At 40.7% G+C, this 12,379-nt stretch overlaps 1 protein-coding gene across 1 annotated transcript in view; it reads left to right on the forward strand.

Moving 5' to 3' along the window:
* The window catches only part of klhl18 (kelch-like family member 18), a 29,731-nt gene continuing 17,352 nt past the window's right edge, over positions 1–12,379 (forward strand). Inside the window, exons 1-4 of the mRNA XM_080440312.1 lie at positions 1–260; positions 3,998–4,128; positions 5,497–5,637; positions 9,665–9,863. Coding sequence (XP_080296438.1) covers positions 126–260; positions 3,998–4,128; positions 5,497–5,637; positions 9,665–9,863 — 606 coding nt within the window. The 5' untranslated portion in view covers positions 1–125. The remainder of the gene's footprint in view (positions 261–3,997; positions 4,129–5,496; positions 5,638–9,664; positions 9,864–12,379) is intronic.

Below are 12,379 nucleotides of genomic sequence, written 5' to 3' on the forward strand. Positions count from 1 at the left end.
AGGCCACACCAGTGTGTACTAGTTCCTGGTCAGAGAGGAGTTGTTGTGTGAGCTCAACGGGTTGTGCTGCTAGGCTAGCTAACAGCTAGCTGGTGGGTTAGCAGGGTGTGTGTGTATTCGTTATAATGACGATGGGAGACTCCATCAGTGAAGAGCTGGAGGACCTGGTGCACTTCTGCGTGCACGACCTGCCCTCCCGGGGATACAACGTCATGGAGGAGATCCGACGTCAGGGCAAGCTGTGTGACGTCACTCTGAAGGTAAACATTAACTAGTGCTGAGGAGGGTGCTAGCATGCTAAGCTAACAGGCTAGTTGACTCTTTATATGTAAACACTGGTGCTGAGACTTTAGCTGCTAAGCTAACGGGCTAGTTCACTCTTTTGTATACGTTTGAAACTTAAGTAAACGCAACAGGTTGCTTATCACTGTGCTTCTCGACACCCCCCCCCCCCCCCAAATAATCATATTTGAACTGGGGACCCCCTAACATAATCATATTTGAACTTGGGACCCCAAAGCATAAGAATATATGAGCTGGGGACCCCCGAACATAATCATATTTGAACTGGGGACCCCCAACATGAACATATTTGAACTGGGGAGTGGGGACCCCCCAGCATAATCATATTTGAGCTGGGGACCCCCGAACATAATAATATTTGAACTGGGGACCCCCAACATGAACATATTTGAACAGGGGAGAGGGGACCCCCCAGCATAATCATATTTGAACTGGGGACCCCCTAACATAATCATATTTGAGCTGGATACCCCTCAACATAATCATATTTGAACTGGGGACCCCCCAACATAATCATATTTGAACTGGGGACCCCCAACATAATCATATTTGAGCTGGATACCCCTCAACATAATCATATTTGAGCTGGATACCCCTCAACATAATCATATTTGAGCTGGATACCCCTCAACATAATCATATTTGAACTGGGGACCCCCCAACATAATCATATTTGAGCTGGATACCCCTCAACATAATCATATTTGAACTGGGGACCCCCCAACATAATCATATTTGAACTGGGGATTGGGGACCCCCCAACATAATCATATTTGAACTGGGGAGTGGGGACCCCCCAACATAATCATATTTGAACTGGGGACCCCCCAGCATAATCATATTTGAACTGGGGACCCCCTAACATAATCATATTTGAGCTGGAGACCCCTCAACATAATCATATTTGAACTGGGGACCCCCCAACATAATCATATTTGAACTGGTGAGTGGGGACCCCCCAACATAATCATATTTGACTTGGTTCCCCAGATTATATCATAGAATATTGTGAAAACAGCAGATCTACAAGCTCAACGCCTCGCGTTGTGAGCTTGTAGATCTGCTATTTTCTAAATCTTTGCCTCTTATATGGTTTGACAATTTGGCCAATGTTTGACAAGTTTTTATAGTATTATTTGTTGATTACTTATTTCTTTTTTTTGTCTTAAAAGTCCTTAAATTGTCCCTTCACTGTCATTTGGGGACAGCCGCCCCCCTCCCAAAAATATCACGTGGGGTCCCGACCCACAGGTTGAGAACCACTGGCTTATCAAATGAACACCATGTGGGGTGTTTTTTGTTTGCGTTCAAAAGTCGTTTATGATTTAATCTGTGGACTGGCTAATTATTAGGTCGAGCATGTACAGTGTGGTCTAGTTCAGGGATCTTCAACGTTTTATCTGAGGATAAGGATAAGGATAATTCCTTTTTAACAGGTCGTTCATGAAAGTCCTTGCGGTCTTGTTTCCAATGAGCACCTGTGAGCAATTGGGGTTAAGAGTCTTGCTCAGGGACAAATTTCATATCATCGGCGCATATGCTGGGATAGCCTGGAATCGAACCTGGGGCAACCAGGGCCTCTGGTTCCCTAGGCGGGCTCACTAACCACTCAGCTATGGCCGCCCCCAGAGAGAGATGAAGCAGGGAGGGACCCCCCCCGAGGGACCCCCCCACTACATATTGTATAAAATTGTGTCGCAGATTTAACTTTTTCATAGATTTCATAGATAGCTTCATCTGATACCAATTTTGACCTGATGGTCAAGATTCAATTTATCCCCTGCAGCAAGCAGGCAGGCTCTATTAGCTCAACGGTAAAAATGTCAGCACGTGCGCAGGAAACCGGGTTCAAAACCAGGTTAGAAGAGGAAAGTTGCATAGTGCAGCTTTAATGTACAATAGAGTTGTTCCGAAACCGATACTGCCTAGAATGCTGGTATCGGTCTATCTATGCCATTTCCGATACCATGTAATTTATCACACAATGATACATTTACCGTCATATTTAGATTTTGTTCCTGGGACTCTCTCAGAAGCAAAGATTTGAGTTAAAAATGTTCGCTTTAAAAATATATATATTCAAAGATTTGCACACATTTTCACGATTTAAAAAAATTTGCAGATCTACAAGCTCGTACCACGGCACTCGGTGCCGCGCTATGAGCTTGTATATCTGCTATTTTTGAATAGCCCAAAGTGTAAAATAATGCTTTTTAGCTCAAATCTAAAAATCAACACAGTTCCTGGTCTTAATGGGTTAATGCCCTACTTTGTCATATCACAGTGTCGACAGCGACAATATGATGATTTAACCTTCATTTGTAGAACAGTGTGGTTGATCATCATATAAACATGAATAACCTTCTGTTGTAGAATAGTGTGTACAGTTATGAGCTGTGTAAGCTGCATTATAATAAGCTGTAAGGTTTATCTCTCTTATGTGACATCACCGGGGTTAATCTCCATAGCAACCTGTTGAATTATTACAAGTACAACTACTACACACGATTAAGAGTACAACTAGTCCTATTAAAACCATGTTCAAACGATTACAACTACATGTACTACTAGTTGTAACATTTGAACCAGTGGTGCAATACAGCACAGACAATAAAGTGGACGTGGACGATCTAAATTAAATGTATTTAGCAGTGTGAAATGTGCATGATACTGTACAATCCAAACAAACGTGTTTTGCTCATACAAATTTGAAAATGTTAAAAGTTATAACACAAAACCCAGCATCTTGATTAATCAATTGACCTATATGATCAAGATTAAAGGAGTAGTTCACCCAAAAAAATATTATTTATATAACAATTATTATTTTCTATAAATTTCACACCACCATGAAGCATTGAATTCATGGAGATGTTTTTGTTTTCCTAAGCCAATAATTTGATGGTAATAATAAAGATGCTAATGTATCCGGTAGGCGACACAAAGGAGACTCTTTCTGTCTCCTACTGGGGAGTCCGCCGGTCTTCAAATCTTAGGAATTTGTCTTCTTTTGTCTTAGGAATGCGACAAAACCAAAACATTCTCCATGAATTCAAGGCTTCATGGGGTGTGTAATTGATGGAAAATAAGTAATTGTTTGGGTGAACTACTCCTTTATTTGGATCAATGGTTTCAATATGTTTTCGGTTAATTGCCCAGCCCTCGGAGATAGAGACAGACAGTAGGACAGCTGATATGGGGACAGTGTAGTTGAGAGACAGACAGTAGCTGAGCGGGAGACAGCGTAGGAGAGACAGACACTAGGACAGCTAAGAGAGAGACAGTGTGAATAGTGAAAATAGGATAGCCGATCTACAAGTTCACAACACGTTGCATCGCAACGTGTTGTGAGCTTTTAGATCTGCTATTTTAACTGCTTTTTAAATCGATGTTCTCCCTCTAATTAATGGATTAAAACAATAATGATAATAATAATGGAATTCTTTTGAAAAACATTTTAATTTGATTTTAACTTTGAAAAAGTTTGGATTTTTGGGATTCTTTCTGAAAATCTTTTGACATGATAATAATTAAAAACAAAATGTAGGGAAAAAAATAAAGGGGTATTTACTTGCGTCCCATACAAATTGGTCCGTGACCCACATATGGGTCCCGACCCACTGTTTGGGAAACAGTGGTTTAAGGCAAAGAATGAAATGTTTGTGTTGTCATGTTGTGTGTTTTGTGTGTGCAGGTTGGGGACCATAAGTTCAGCGCTCACAGGATCGTCCTGGCTGCTTCCATCCCCTATTTTCACGCCATGTTTACCACCGACATGATGGAGTCCAAGCAAGATGAGATCATCATGCAGGGCATGGACCCCAGGTAAGATCTGACTCCAGGTCGGTGTATACCAGGGGCGGTAATCGCTAGGTACCTGACTGATTCAATAGGCTCTATGCACAGCAGCCATATTGGAAAGAAATTGGGCCTCTTCCATACTTCCTGCACAGGTTTGACCAATGATACTATTAAGGCTCTGTTCCATTTAGTGTAGCACAGTGGACCCCTATAACTCTGAGATTGTACAAATGGAACCAAATGGACCCTTACGGGTCTCAGAGATACACACCCGTAGAGGGCCATTTGAAACCCCCTCAAGGAACCATGAGGGTCCCTGGACCACACTTTGAGACCCACTGGTGTATAGCAGAGTGTTTCTAGTGAGCTGACATGCTCAATATCAGCACCCTGACTCTGTTTGACCAGAATGGAACAGAGCCTTCATTAGTTTCATTGGTAACACCTGCGAAGGAACTGGAAGAGGCCCAATTTCTGTCCAATATGGCTCCTGTGCATAGAGCCTATTCCGATTCAGAGGGCTACGATTTGATTATATTCCGATTATTGCGATGCATCGCGACTCCAATACATGATTTATTTCCCCCTCACTGTGTGACTAATAAACAAAGTGCTTTCTAATGATCCATAATGAAAGCAGATGAATGCACTTCCATTGTCTTTTATTGATAATACAAACAAATGGAAGAGATGTGTCACTGTCAACTGGAAGGTTGTTTGCCAACATCAATAATTGCAGAAAACCAACAAGAAAGTAATTTCTTTTCTAAATTAATACTGACTTATAACAAAGGCTTCGCAATATTCTGTTAACCAACCCAAATCTGGCTGCTGCTCTGTGCAATTAGCAATATTATTATAAGATTATTTAAGAATTATAAGAATTATTGGTTCGATTTGTGACATTAGTGAATCGATTCATAATCGTCCATGTCAGCATCACGATGAATCTATGAATCGATGTTATTTTCCACCCCTGGTGTATCCTCACTGTATTGCCTGATTCACTGCCTTTTGCTATTATTTTAATGTTGTTTTATGCTTTTGCTTTTCTTTTTTTGCTTTATTGTTAAATTGGTTGTAACTGTAATTGTATTCTTGCTCTGTAAAGCACTTTGAGTTGCATTTCAGGTGCTAAACAAATTTAAAAAGTGTATTATTATTAGATACAGACTCCAGATCAATGTATAGATTCAAACTCCAGTGTATATAGATGCAGACGCTCTCTCATTAACTTGTATCTGATCTCTGGCTAGTTATAGATGTGTTTTGTTGTAAATAAAGTGTATTTATCATCCACATCGCCGTGGAGGCTCTCATTTACTTGTATCTGATCTCTGGTTAGTTATAGATGTGTTATGTTGTAAATAAAAGTGTTTTTGTCGTCCACAGCGCCCTGGAGGCTCTCATTAACTTTGCGTACAACGGACACGTTGCCATCGACCAGCAGAATGTCCAGTCTCTGCTGGTCGGAGCCAGTTTTCTACAACTTCACAACGTCAAAGATGCCTGCTGTACATTCCTACAGGACAGGTAACTAACTGCATGTCCTCTTTAAAACAATATTATTAATAATAATAATGATGGCAGTGGCGAGTCTCTAAACCTGACTTGATATTTATGCTTAATTGTTTATATGAAGGGTGAACAATAGATAAGCAACTTGAAAATTACCCCCCTCAAAGTGGGGTCTGCAATATTTGTTAATATAGCATCACAATAATTTTAACCATTCTAACCTTTTATACTTTGGCTATTTATGAAAAATACTGAATATTTGTGCAAACAAATGCTTTTTTAAAGCCATTTGTAACTCAAATCTGTGCTTCTGGGGGGTCCCTGGAACACAATATTTTGAGATGGGGGTGGTCCGCGGCCAAACACATAGCATTGTGCCACCGCTGGAGAACCAGCACATGTTGGACAACAAGAGTACAGAGAATGGTTGTATGGGGGACAGGAGAAAATAGAAGGGTTTGTTGACGGCCCTTGGGGCCAGCACAGTGCCAGGAGGTCTGGGGAGACCACGGTGACATTCCTGTGAAGGCTTGTGACACAGCAAGCCAACGTCGTGTGGCTGAAAACGGAAGGTTGTAATGTGTTTACTGTGTCATCAGTGGTAGTGAGACGTCTGTGTGTGGGTTTGCTCACCTGATTTACATGCAGTGTTGACGGTGGAACACTTTGAGAGAGAGAGAGAGAGAGAGAGAGAGAGAGTAGAGAGAGAGAGAGGAGAGAGAGGAGAGAGAGAGAGAGAGAGAGAGAGAGAGAGAGAGAGAGAGAGAGAGAGAGAGAGAGAGATGAGAGAGAGAGAGAGAGAGAGAGAGAGAGAGAGAGAGAAGAGAGGAGAGAGAGAGAGAGAGAGAGAGAGAGAGAGAGAGAGAGAGAGAGAGAGAGAGAGAGAGAGAGAGTGTCCCTTCAGAGGTCTCTTTTTGTTCGTCCAGGGTGGGTGGTAGGAAGAGGAGAGCAAAGAGGAGCTGCAGTCGGGGGCCACAGGTGGCTGGGGGTCCCTCTGTTGGAAGGGATGGTTCAGGAGGCCTTTAGGTAGAACTGATCTTGTCGCTCTATGAGCTTGTAGATCTGCCATAATTTTTTTATCGTGGAAAATGTTTGCAAATCTTTGAATATATATAATATATATGTGTATGTTTTAAAGCGAACATTTTTAACTCCGATCTGTGCTTCTGGGGGTCCCTGGAACAACATATTTTGAGATGGGGGTCCGTGGCCAAATACATTTTGGGGGGTCCTTGACATGGAAAAAGTTTGAGAACCCACTGATATTACAGTAACATAATCTTTTTCTTTAGACATTTTTAGAATCCCCCAGAAGCAAAGATTTGAGTTACAAATGTTTGCCTTAAAATTATATATATATATATATGTGTGTGTGTGTATATATATATATATATGTATATATATATTTATTTTTTTTCAAAGATTTGCACACAATTTCACAATTTATTTCAAAAACAGCAGATCTACAACGAGCTTGTATATCAGCTATTTTTGAATAGCCAAAGAAATCTAAAAATGACACAGATTCTTTCCCTGTCTAACTGGGTTAAAACACATTCATTCCCTAGAATCTACCTAGGCTACCTATAAAACATGGCAAAGTACAACTTGAAAATGAGGTAAAATGAACCGTCCTGCAAGAGGCTGATTGTCAGCTAGGTCTATGTACAGAATACATGCATTGTGGCGTACAAAACGATTGACGGTTGAAAACAAGCAGAGAAAATAAAGAGATTACACGGTTTTACAGTTCCAACGTAACAGTACAATGTTAGCATATTTTTACTTTACTTGAGTATTTCCAGTTTTCAGTACTTTTACTTCTACTCCACTACATCTCAGAGGCAAACTTAGTACTTTTAATCCACTACAATCATTTGACAACTTAAGTTACTAGTTACTTTTCAGAATAAAATTATAATATTATAAAACATACATTAACCACTTTAGCCCTATTCTATACATAGGCTTTATGAAAATAGCAGATCTACAAGCTCACAACGCGTTGCGATGCGACGCGTTGTGAGCTTGTAGATCGGCTATTTCCGGCTATTTTCAAACATGTTAGTACTTTTACTTTTGGTACTTTAAGTCGATTTTGATGCCAATACTTTTGTACTTTTACTAAAGTAATTTTTTTATTTACTTTAAGTTGTAACGGAGTACTTCTACATTGCAGTATTGATACTTTTACTTAAGTAAAACATTTGATTACTATCACAATACAAGACTTTATGATATTTCAACCCATTCAGACCGGCAACGCATCTGTGTAACCACTTAAACCATTATTTTATACTATGGCTATTTAAAAAATAGCAGATCTACAAGCCTGTAGCGCGGCACCGAGTGCTGCGCTACGAGCTTGTAGATCTGCTATTTTTAGAAAAATCGTGAAAATGTGGTGCAAAACTTTCATCATATAGTTTATTTCAAAGCAAACATTTTTAACTCAATCTTTGCTTCTGGGGGGCAGACGTACATTGCAGTATTGATACTTTTACTTGAGTAAAACATTTGAGTACCGGTACTTTTTCCACCACTGCGACTGGGCGTGATAGTTATCACAAGGTATTCCAAAAAGAAGAGAAGCCCCCGCTTTTGGTGCGCGACCTCTTTTATAATGCCTGGTCAGGATGGATGCAACTCCCTTGTTTGGCATACGTGACATTCAGAGATATGTTGCAATGAGACAAAAACTACTCTGTTACAATTTACTCTTACTTTTTAGAGTACGGACTTCATGTGTCTTACACGGTTTAAAACTCGCCTCTGCAACGCGCCATTTGCACAGCGAGGCAAGTTTGATGGCTGTGGTTAAATGCCTTCCTGCAAAATCTTTGTTCCAGGAAGATTAAGCTCACAGCGTGTCTCTCTTACCACGCATACAGGAAACACACGGTCATTGGGGTCACAAGTTTAACTACATGTTCCACCTGCCCAGTATCACTGTTCTCTCTATTTGTCTAATGCATGAATACATAGATAGCTCTACACGACAAGCATACGTTTTTTTATGTTTTTTCTTAACCCTCACAACCGTGGAGTTTGACCCCGAACCCCGGTGCTATTTCAGTAGGGGGTTCCATAAGCGGGCCTCCCCTGACCATAGTACTGGTCAGGATAGGCCCATAGCAAGGGCGCCGATACTGTGGGTGCCTCGGGACTAAAGCACCCAGGGGAAATGACGAGCAGCAAGCACTCATCACAAAAAAAGAAAAAGAAAAAAACTCTGACATCTTCTCTTCATGGAGTAAATTGAAGTGATTTATACTATGAGCTTGTATATCTGCTATTTTTGAATAGCCCAACAAAATCGTAAAATGACACAGATGCGTTCCCGGTCTTAATGGGTTAAATAATCTAATGCAGTGTTTATCAACCTTTTTTGTGCCAAGGCACACCTGGCATAGCCAAAAGATCCCAGGGCACACCTAGATATACGGTATATATATATATATATATATATAATTATATATATATATATATATATAATTATATATATATATATATATATATATATATATATATATATATATATATATATATATATATATATACGGTATATATATATATATATATATACGGTATATATATATATATACACACACACTAAGGGTGTGCCGATACACTAATTTCACGGAACGATACGATACGATATTGGGCACACAACTTCGATACGATACGCACTTTTTTATTATGAAAATATTTGGGGAGAAAAAAAGCAAATGCAAACAAATATTTCTGGTTTTGCATTATTCAGACATGCAAACTTGTAGCTTTTCAGCTTCCACTAGCCGTTTTGAATCCAAATAGGGCAATAGTGTGACACCTGACCCGAAAAAAAACAGCATGTTGTCACCCTTTTCACCTCGGGGCTGTTTGCATGCCTGATTATTATTAATGTTAAAAAATAAAAATAAAAATAAAATCAAACCTTCTTCAAACGGCACACCTCAGCAGTAGCCCCGGCCCAAAATTGGGACGTTTGCCAGGGTTGATAAACACTGATCTAATGGAACAAATGACATATTGTGTGCAGGTTGCATCCCAAGAACTGCCTGGGAGTGCGTCAGTTCGCCGAGACCATGATGTGCACCACGCTCTACGACTCGGCCAACCGCTTCATCCACCAGCACTTCGTAGACGTCAGCCTGTCCGAAGAGTTCCTCAGTCTGAGGACGGACGAGGTGCTGGAGCTGGTGGGCTGTGACGAACTCAATGTGAAGGCTGAGGAACAGGTTAGTACCTATTAACAGGGATATTTCACTTTAAAAAAAAAACATTGGGTAATTTTTTTCATCTACTCAAGACCGTTTTGTTGCTCGATTCAGTATTTAGATATTTGATATTCATTTTATTTGTAACTTCAAACTCCATTTTAACCATGATAGACTCATCAAGAACACCCGTCCGTCCTTGGTTCTGGTGACTCACCCTGCCCTCCTAATACGTTAGGGGCCCGTGTTTTTTCGTTAACTTTTTTCATTTATTTTATTAAATGTTTTGATTGTATTAACCCATCGTGTGCCAGAGGTTTATTAAAATAGGGTACATCCAGTGCCAGCATATCTTCCATCCACTTACGCTGATATGTTTCGTGCTGTAGAAGCCCCGACGCGGACGTGCATGTAAACAAAGCCTGCGTGCGAGACGGCGGAGGGTCCCGACTAACGCCTGGAACAATAATATTTCTAACGCGATCCTCCATTGCAGAGTGATCGCCGATCGAAAACGGCTCACTTCCACCACGTTAAAAAGAAATGGAGATATTAAGCTTTTAGTCAAGGAGCTAACATTGGAAAGGCCGACCGGAAGGATTTTTGACATGGATCCACATCCGGCCTCTCCTTCTCAGAAACTCCTTGGATGATCCCAAAGTTTCGTCAGAGCGCCCCACGTGGGCCCCACGTATAAAAATAAAATTGGGTCAAAAACCGTCCGGACCGTTTTCGGCACTCCTCGTTTGGATTCTCAAAAACGGTACGGACCGTTTTTGGCACACAATGTGTTAACACATTGAATGCCAAAAACGGTCCGGACCGTTTTTGAGGGTCCAAACGAGAAGTGCCGAAAACGGTCCGGACCGTTTTTGACCCAATTCTATTTTTATACATGTGGGCCACGTGGGGCGCTAAAACGAAACTTTGACATCACCCAAGGAGTTTCTGAGAAGAAGAAGCTGGATGTGGCTCCATGTCAAAAATCCTTCCGGTCGGCGTTTTCAATGTTATCTCCTTGATTAAAAGCTTAATATCTCCATTTCTTTTTAATGTGGTGGAAACGAGCCGTTTTCGATCGGCGATCACGCTGCAATGGAGGGTCGCGTTGGAAATATTATTGTTCCAGGCGTTAGTCGGGACCCTCCGCCGTCTCGCACGCACGCTTTGTTTACATGCACTTCCTCGTCGGGGCTTCTCACAGCACGAAATGTATAACGCAAGTGGATGGAAGAAATGCTGGCACTCAACGTATAATATTTTAATAAACCTCTGGCACCCAATGTGTTAAATGTTTTTCAAATTCCAAATCTTTTTTTTTTTAAATAAATGAAAAAAGTAATGGAAAAAACACGGCCCTCTCACGTATTAGGGGGCAGTATGAGTCATCAGAACCAAGAACGGATGTTTTTGATGAATCTATCATGGTAAAAATGTTATTAAGTTACAATGGGTTTGTATAGGAAGGGGGCGTGTCTGATAAAATAAATATCTAAATACTGAATCAAGCAACTTAAAAACTGTCTGGGGTGTTCACAAAAGCCTGAGTAGATGATTAAATGACCCAAATTTTGTTTTGAAAGTGAAATATCCCTTTAACTCCAGGTATTTGAGGCAGTATTGTCCTGGGTTAGGGTTAGGTTAGGTCTCGCGTAGCCAGACAAACTATTCCACAATATCTGAATGCTATATAGCATTGGTTCTCAAAGGGGGGTCCGGGGACCCCCAGGGGTCCTTGGTGGGGGTACCAGGGGGTCCCCAGCAAAATGTGTTGATAAAGCATCACAATCATTTTTAACCCCTTTTATCCGTATTTTATACTTTGGCTATTCAAAAATAGCAGATATACAAGCTCATAGCTTGTAGATCTGCTATTTTTGAAAAATCTTGAACATTTGTGCAAATCTTTGCATCTATACCGTAATTTTCGCACTATAAGCCGCACCTGACTATAAGCCGCAGCAGCTAAATTGAATGTTTGGAACATATATAAGCCGCACTGGACTATAAGCCGCGGATGTAAAATCCATAGATTTAGGAGGTCCCCTAGTGGCCGTTAGCTGTAAAAATCCATAGATAAGCCGCACCGTTATATAAGCCGCAGGGTCGAAAAATGGGAAAAAAGTCGCGGCTTATAGTCCGAAATTTACGGTACATTTTTTTAAGCAAACATTTATAACTAAAATCTTTGCTTCTTGGGGGTCCCTGGAACAAAACATATTGAGATGGGGGTCCGGGGCCAAATACATATCATTTTGGGGTTCCTCGACATGAAAATGTTTGAGAACCACTGCTATATATAGAGAGTCTGGGAAATACACCCCTATGAATGCCGATTCCGGAAGCGGTCATCTGTTTGTCATTTCTGTTCACGAAAATCTATTTTACAATATCTTTAAAATGTATTTGAACGTTGTGTAAGTCAACAGTCTGGCTCGAGAGACTAGGGCTAGGTTAGTGTATTATCATGTGCTGTCTGTGTGTATCTTTAGGTATGTGAAGCACTATTGCGTTGGGTTAGGAGCAGGTTAATGCAG

This window comes from Gymnoscopelus braueri (assembly GCF_963280865.1).
Source record: "Gymnoscopelus braueri genome assembly, chromosome: 10".
Classification (NCBI taxonomy): Eukaryota; Metazoa; Chordata; class Actinopteri; order Myctophiformes; family Myctophidae; genus Gymnoscopelus; species Gymnoscopelus braueri.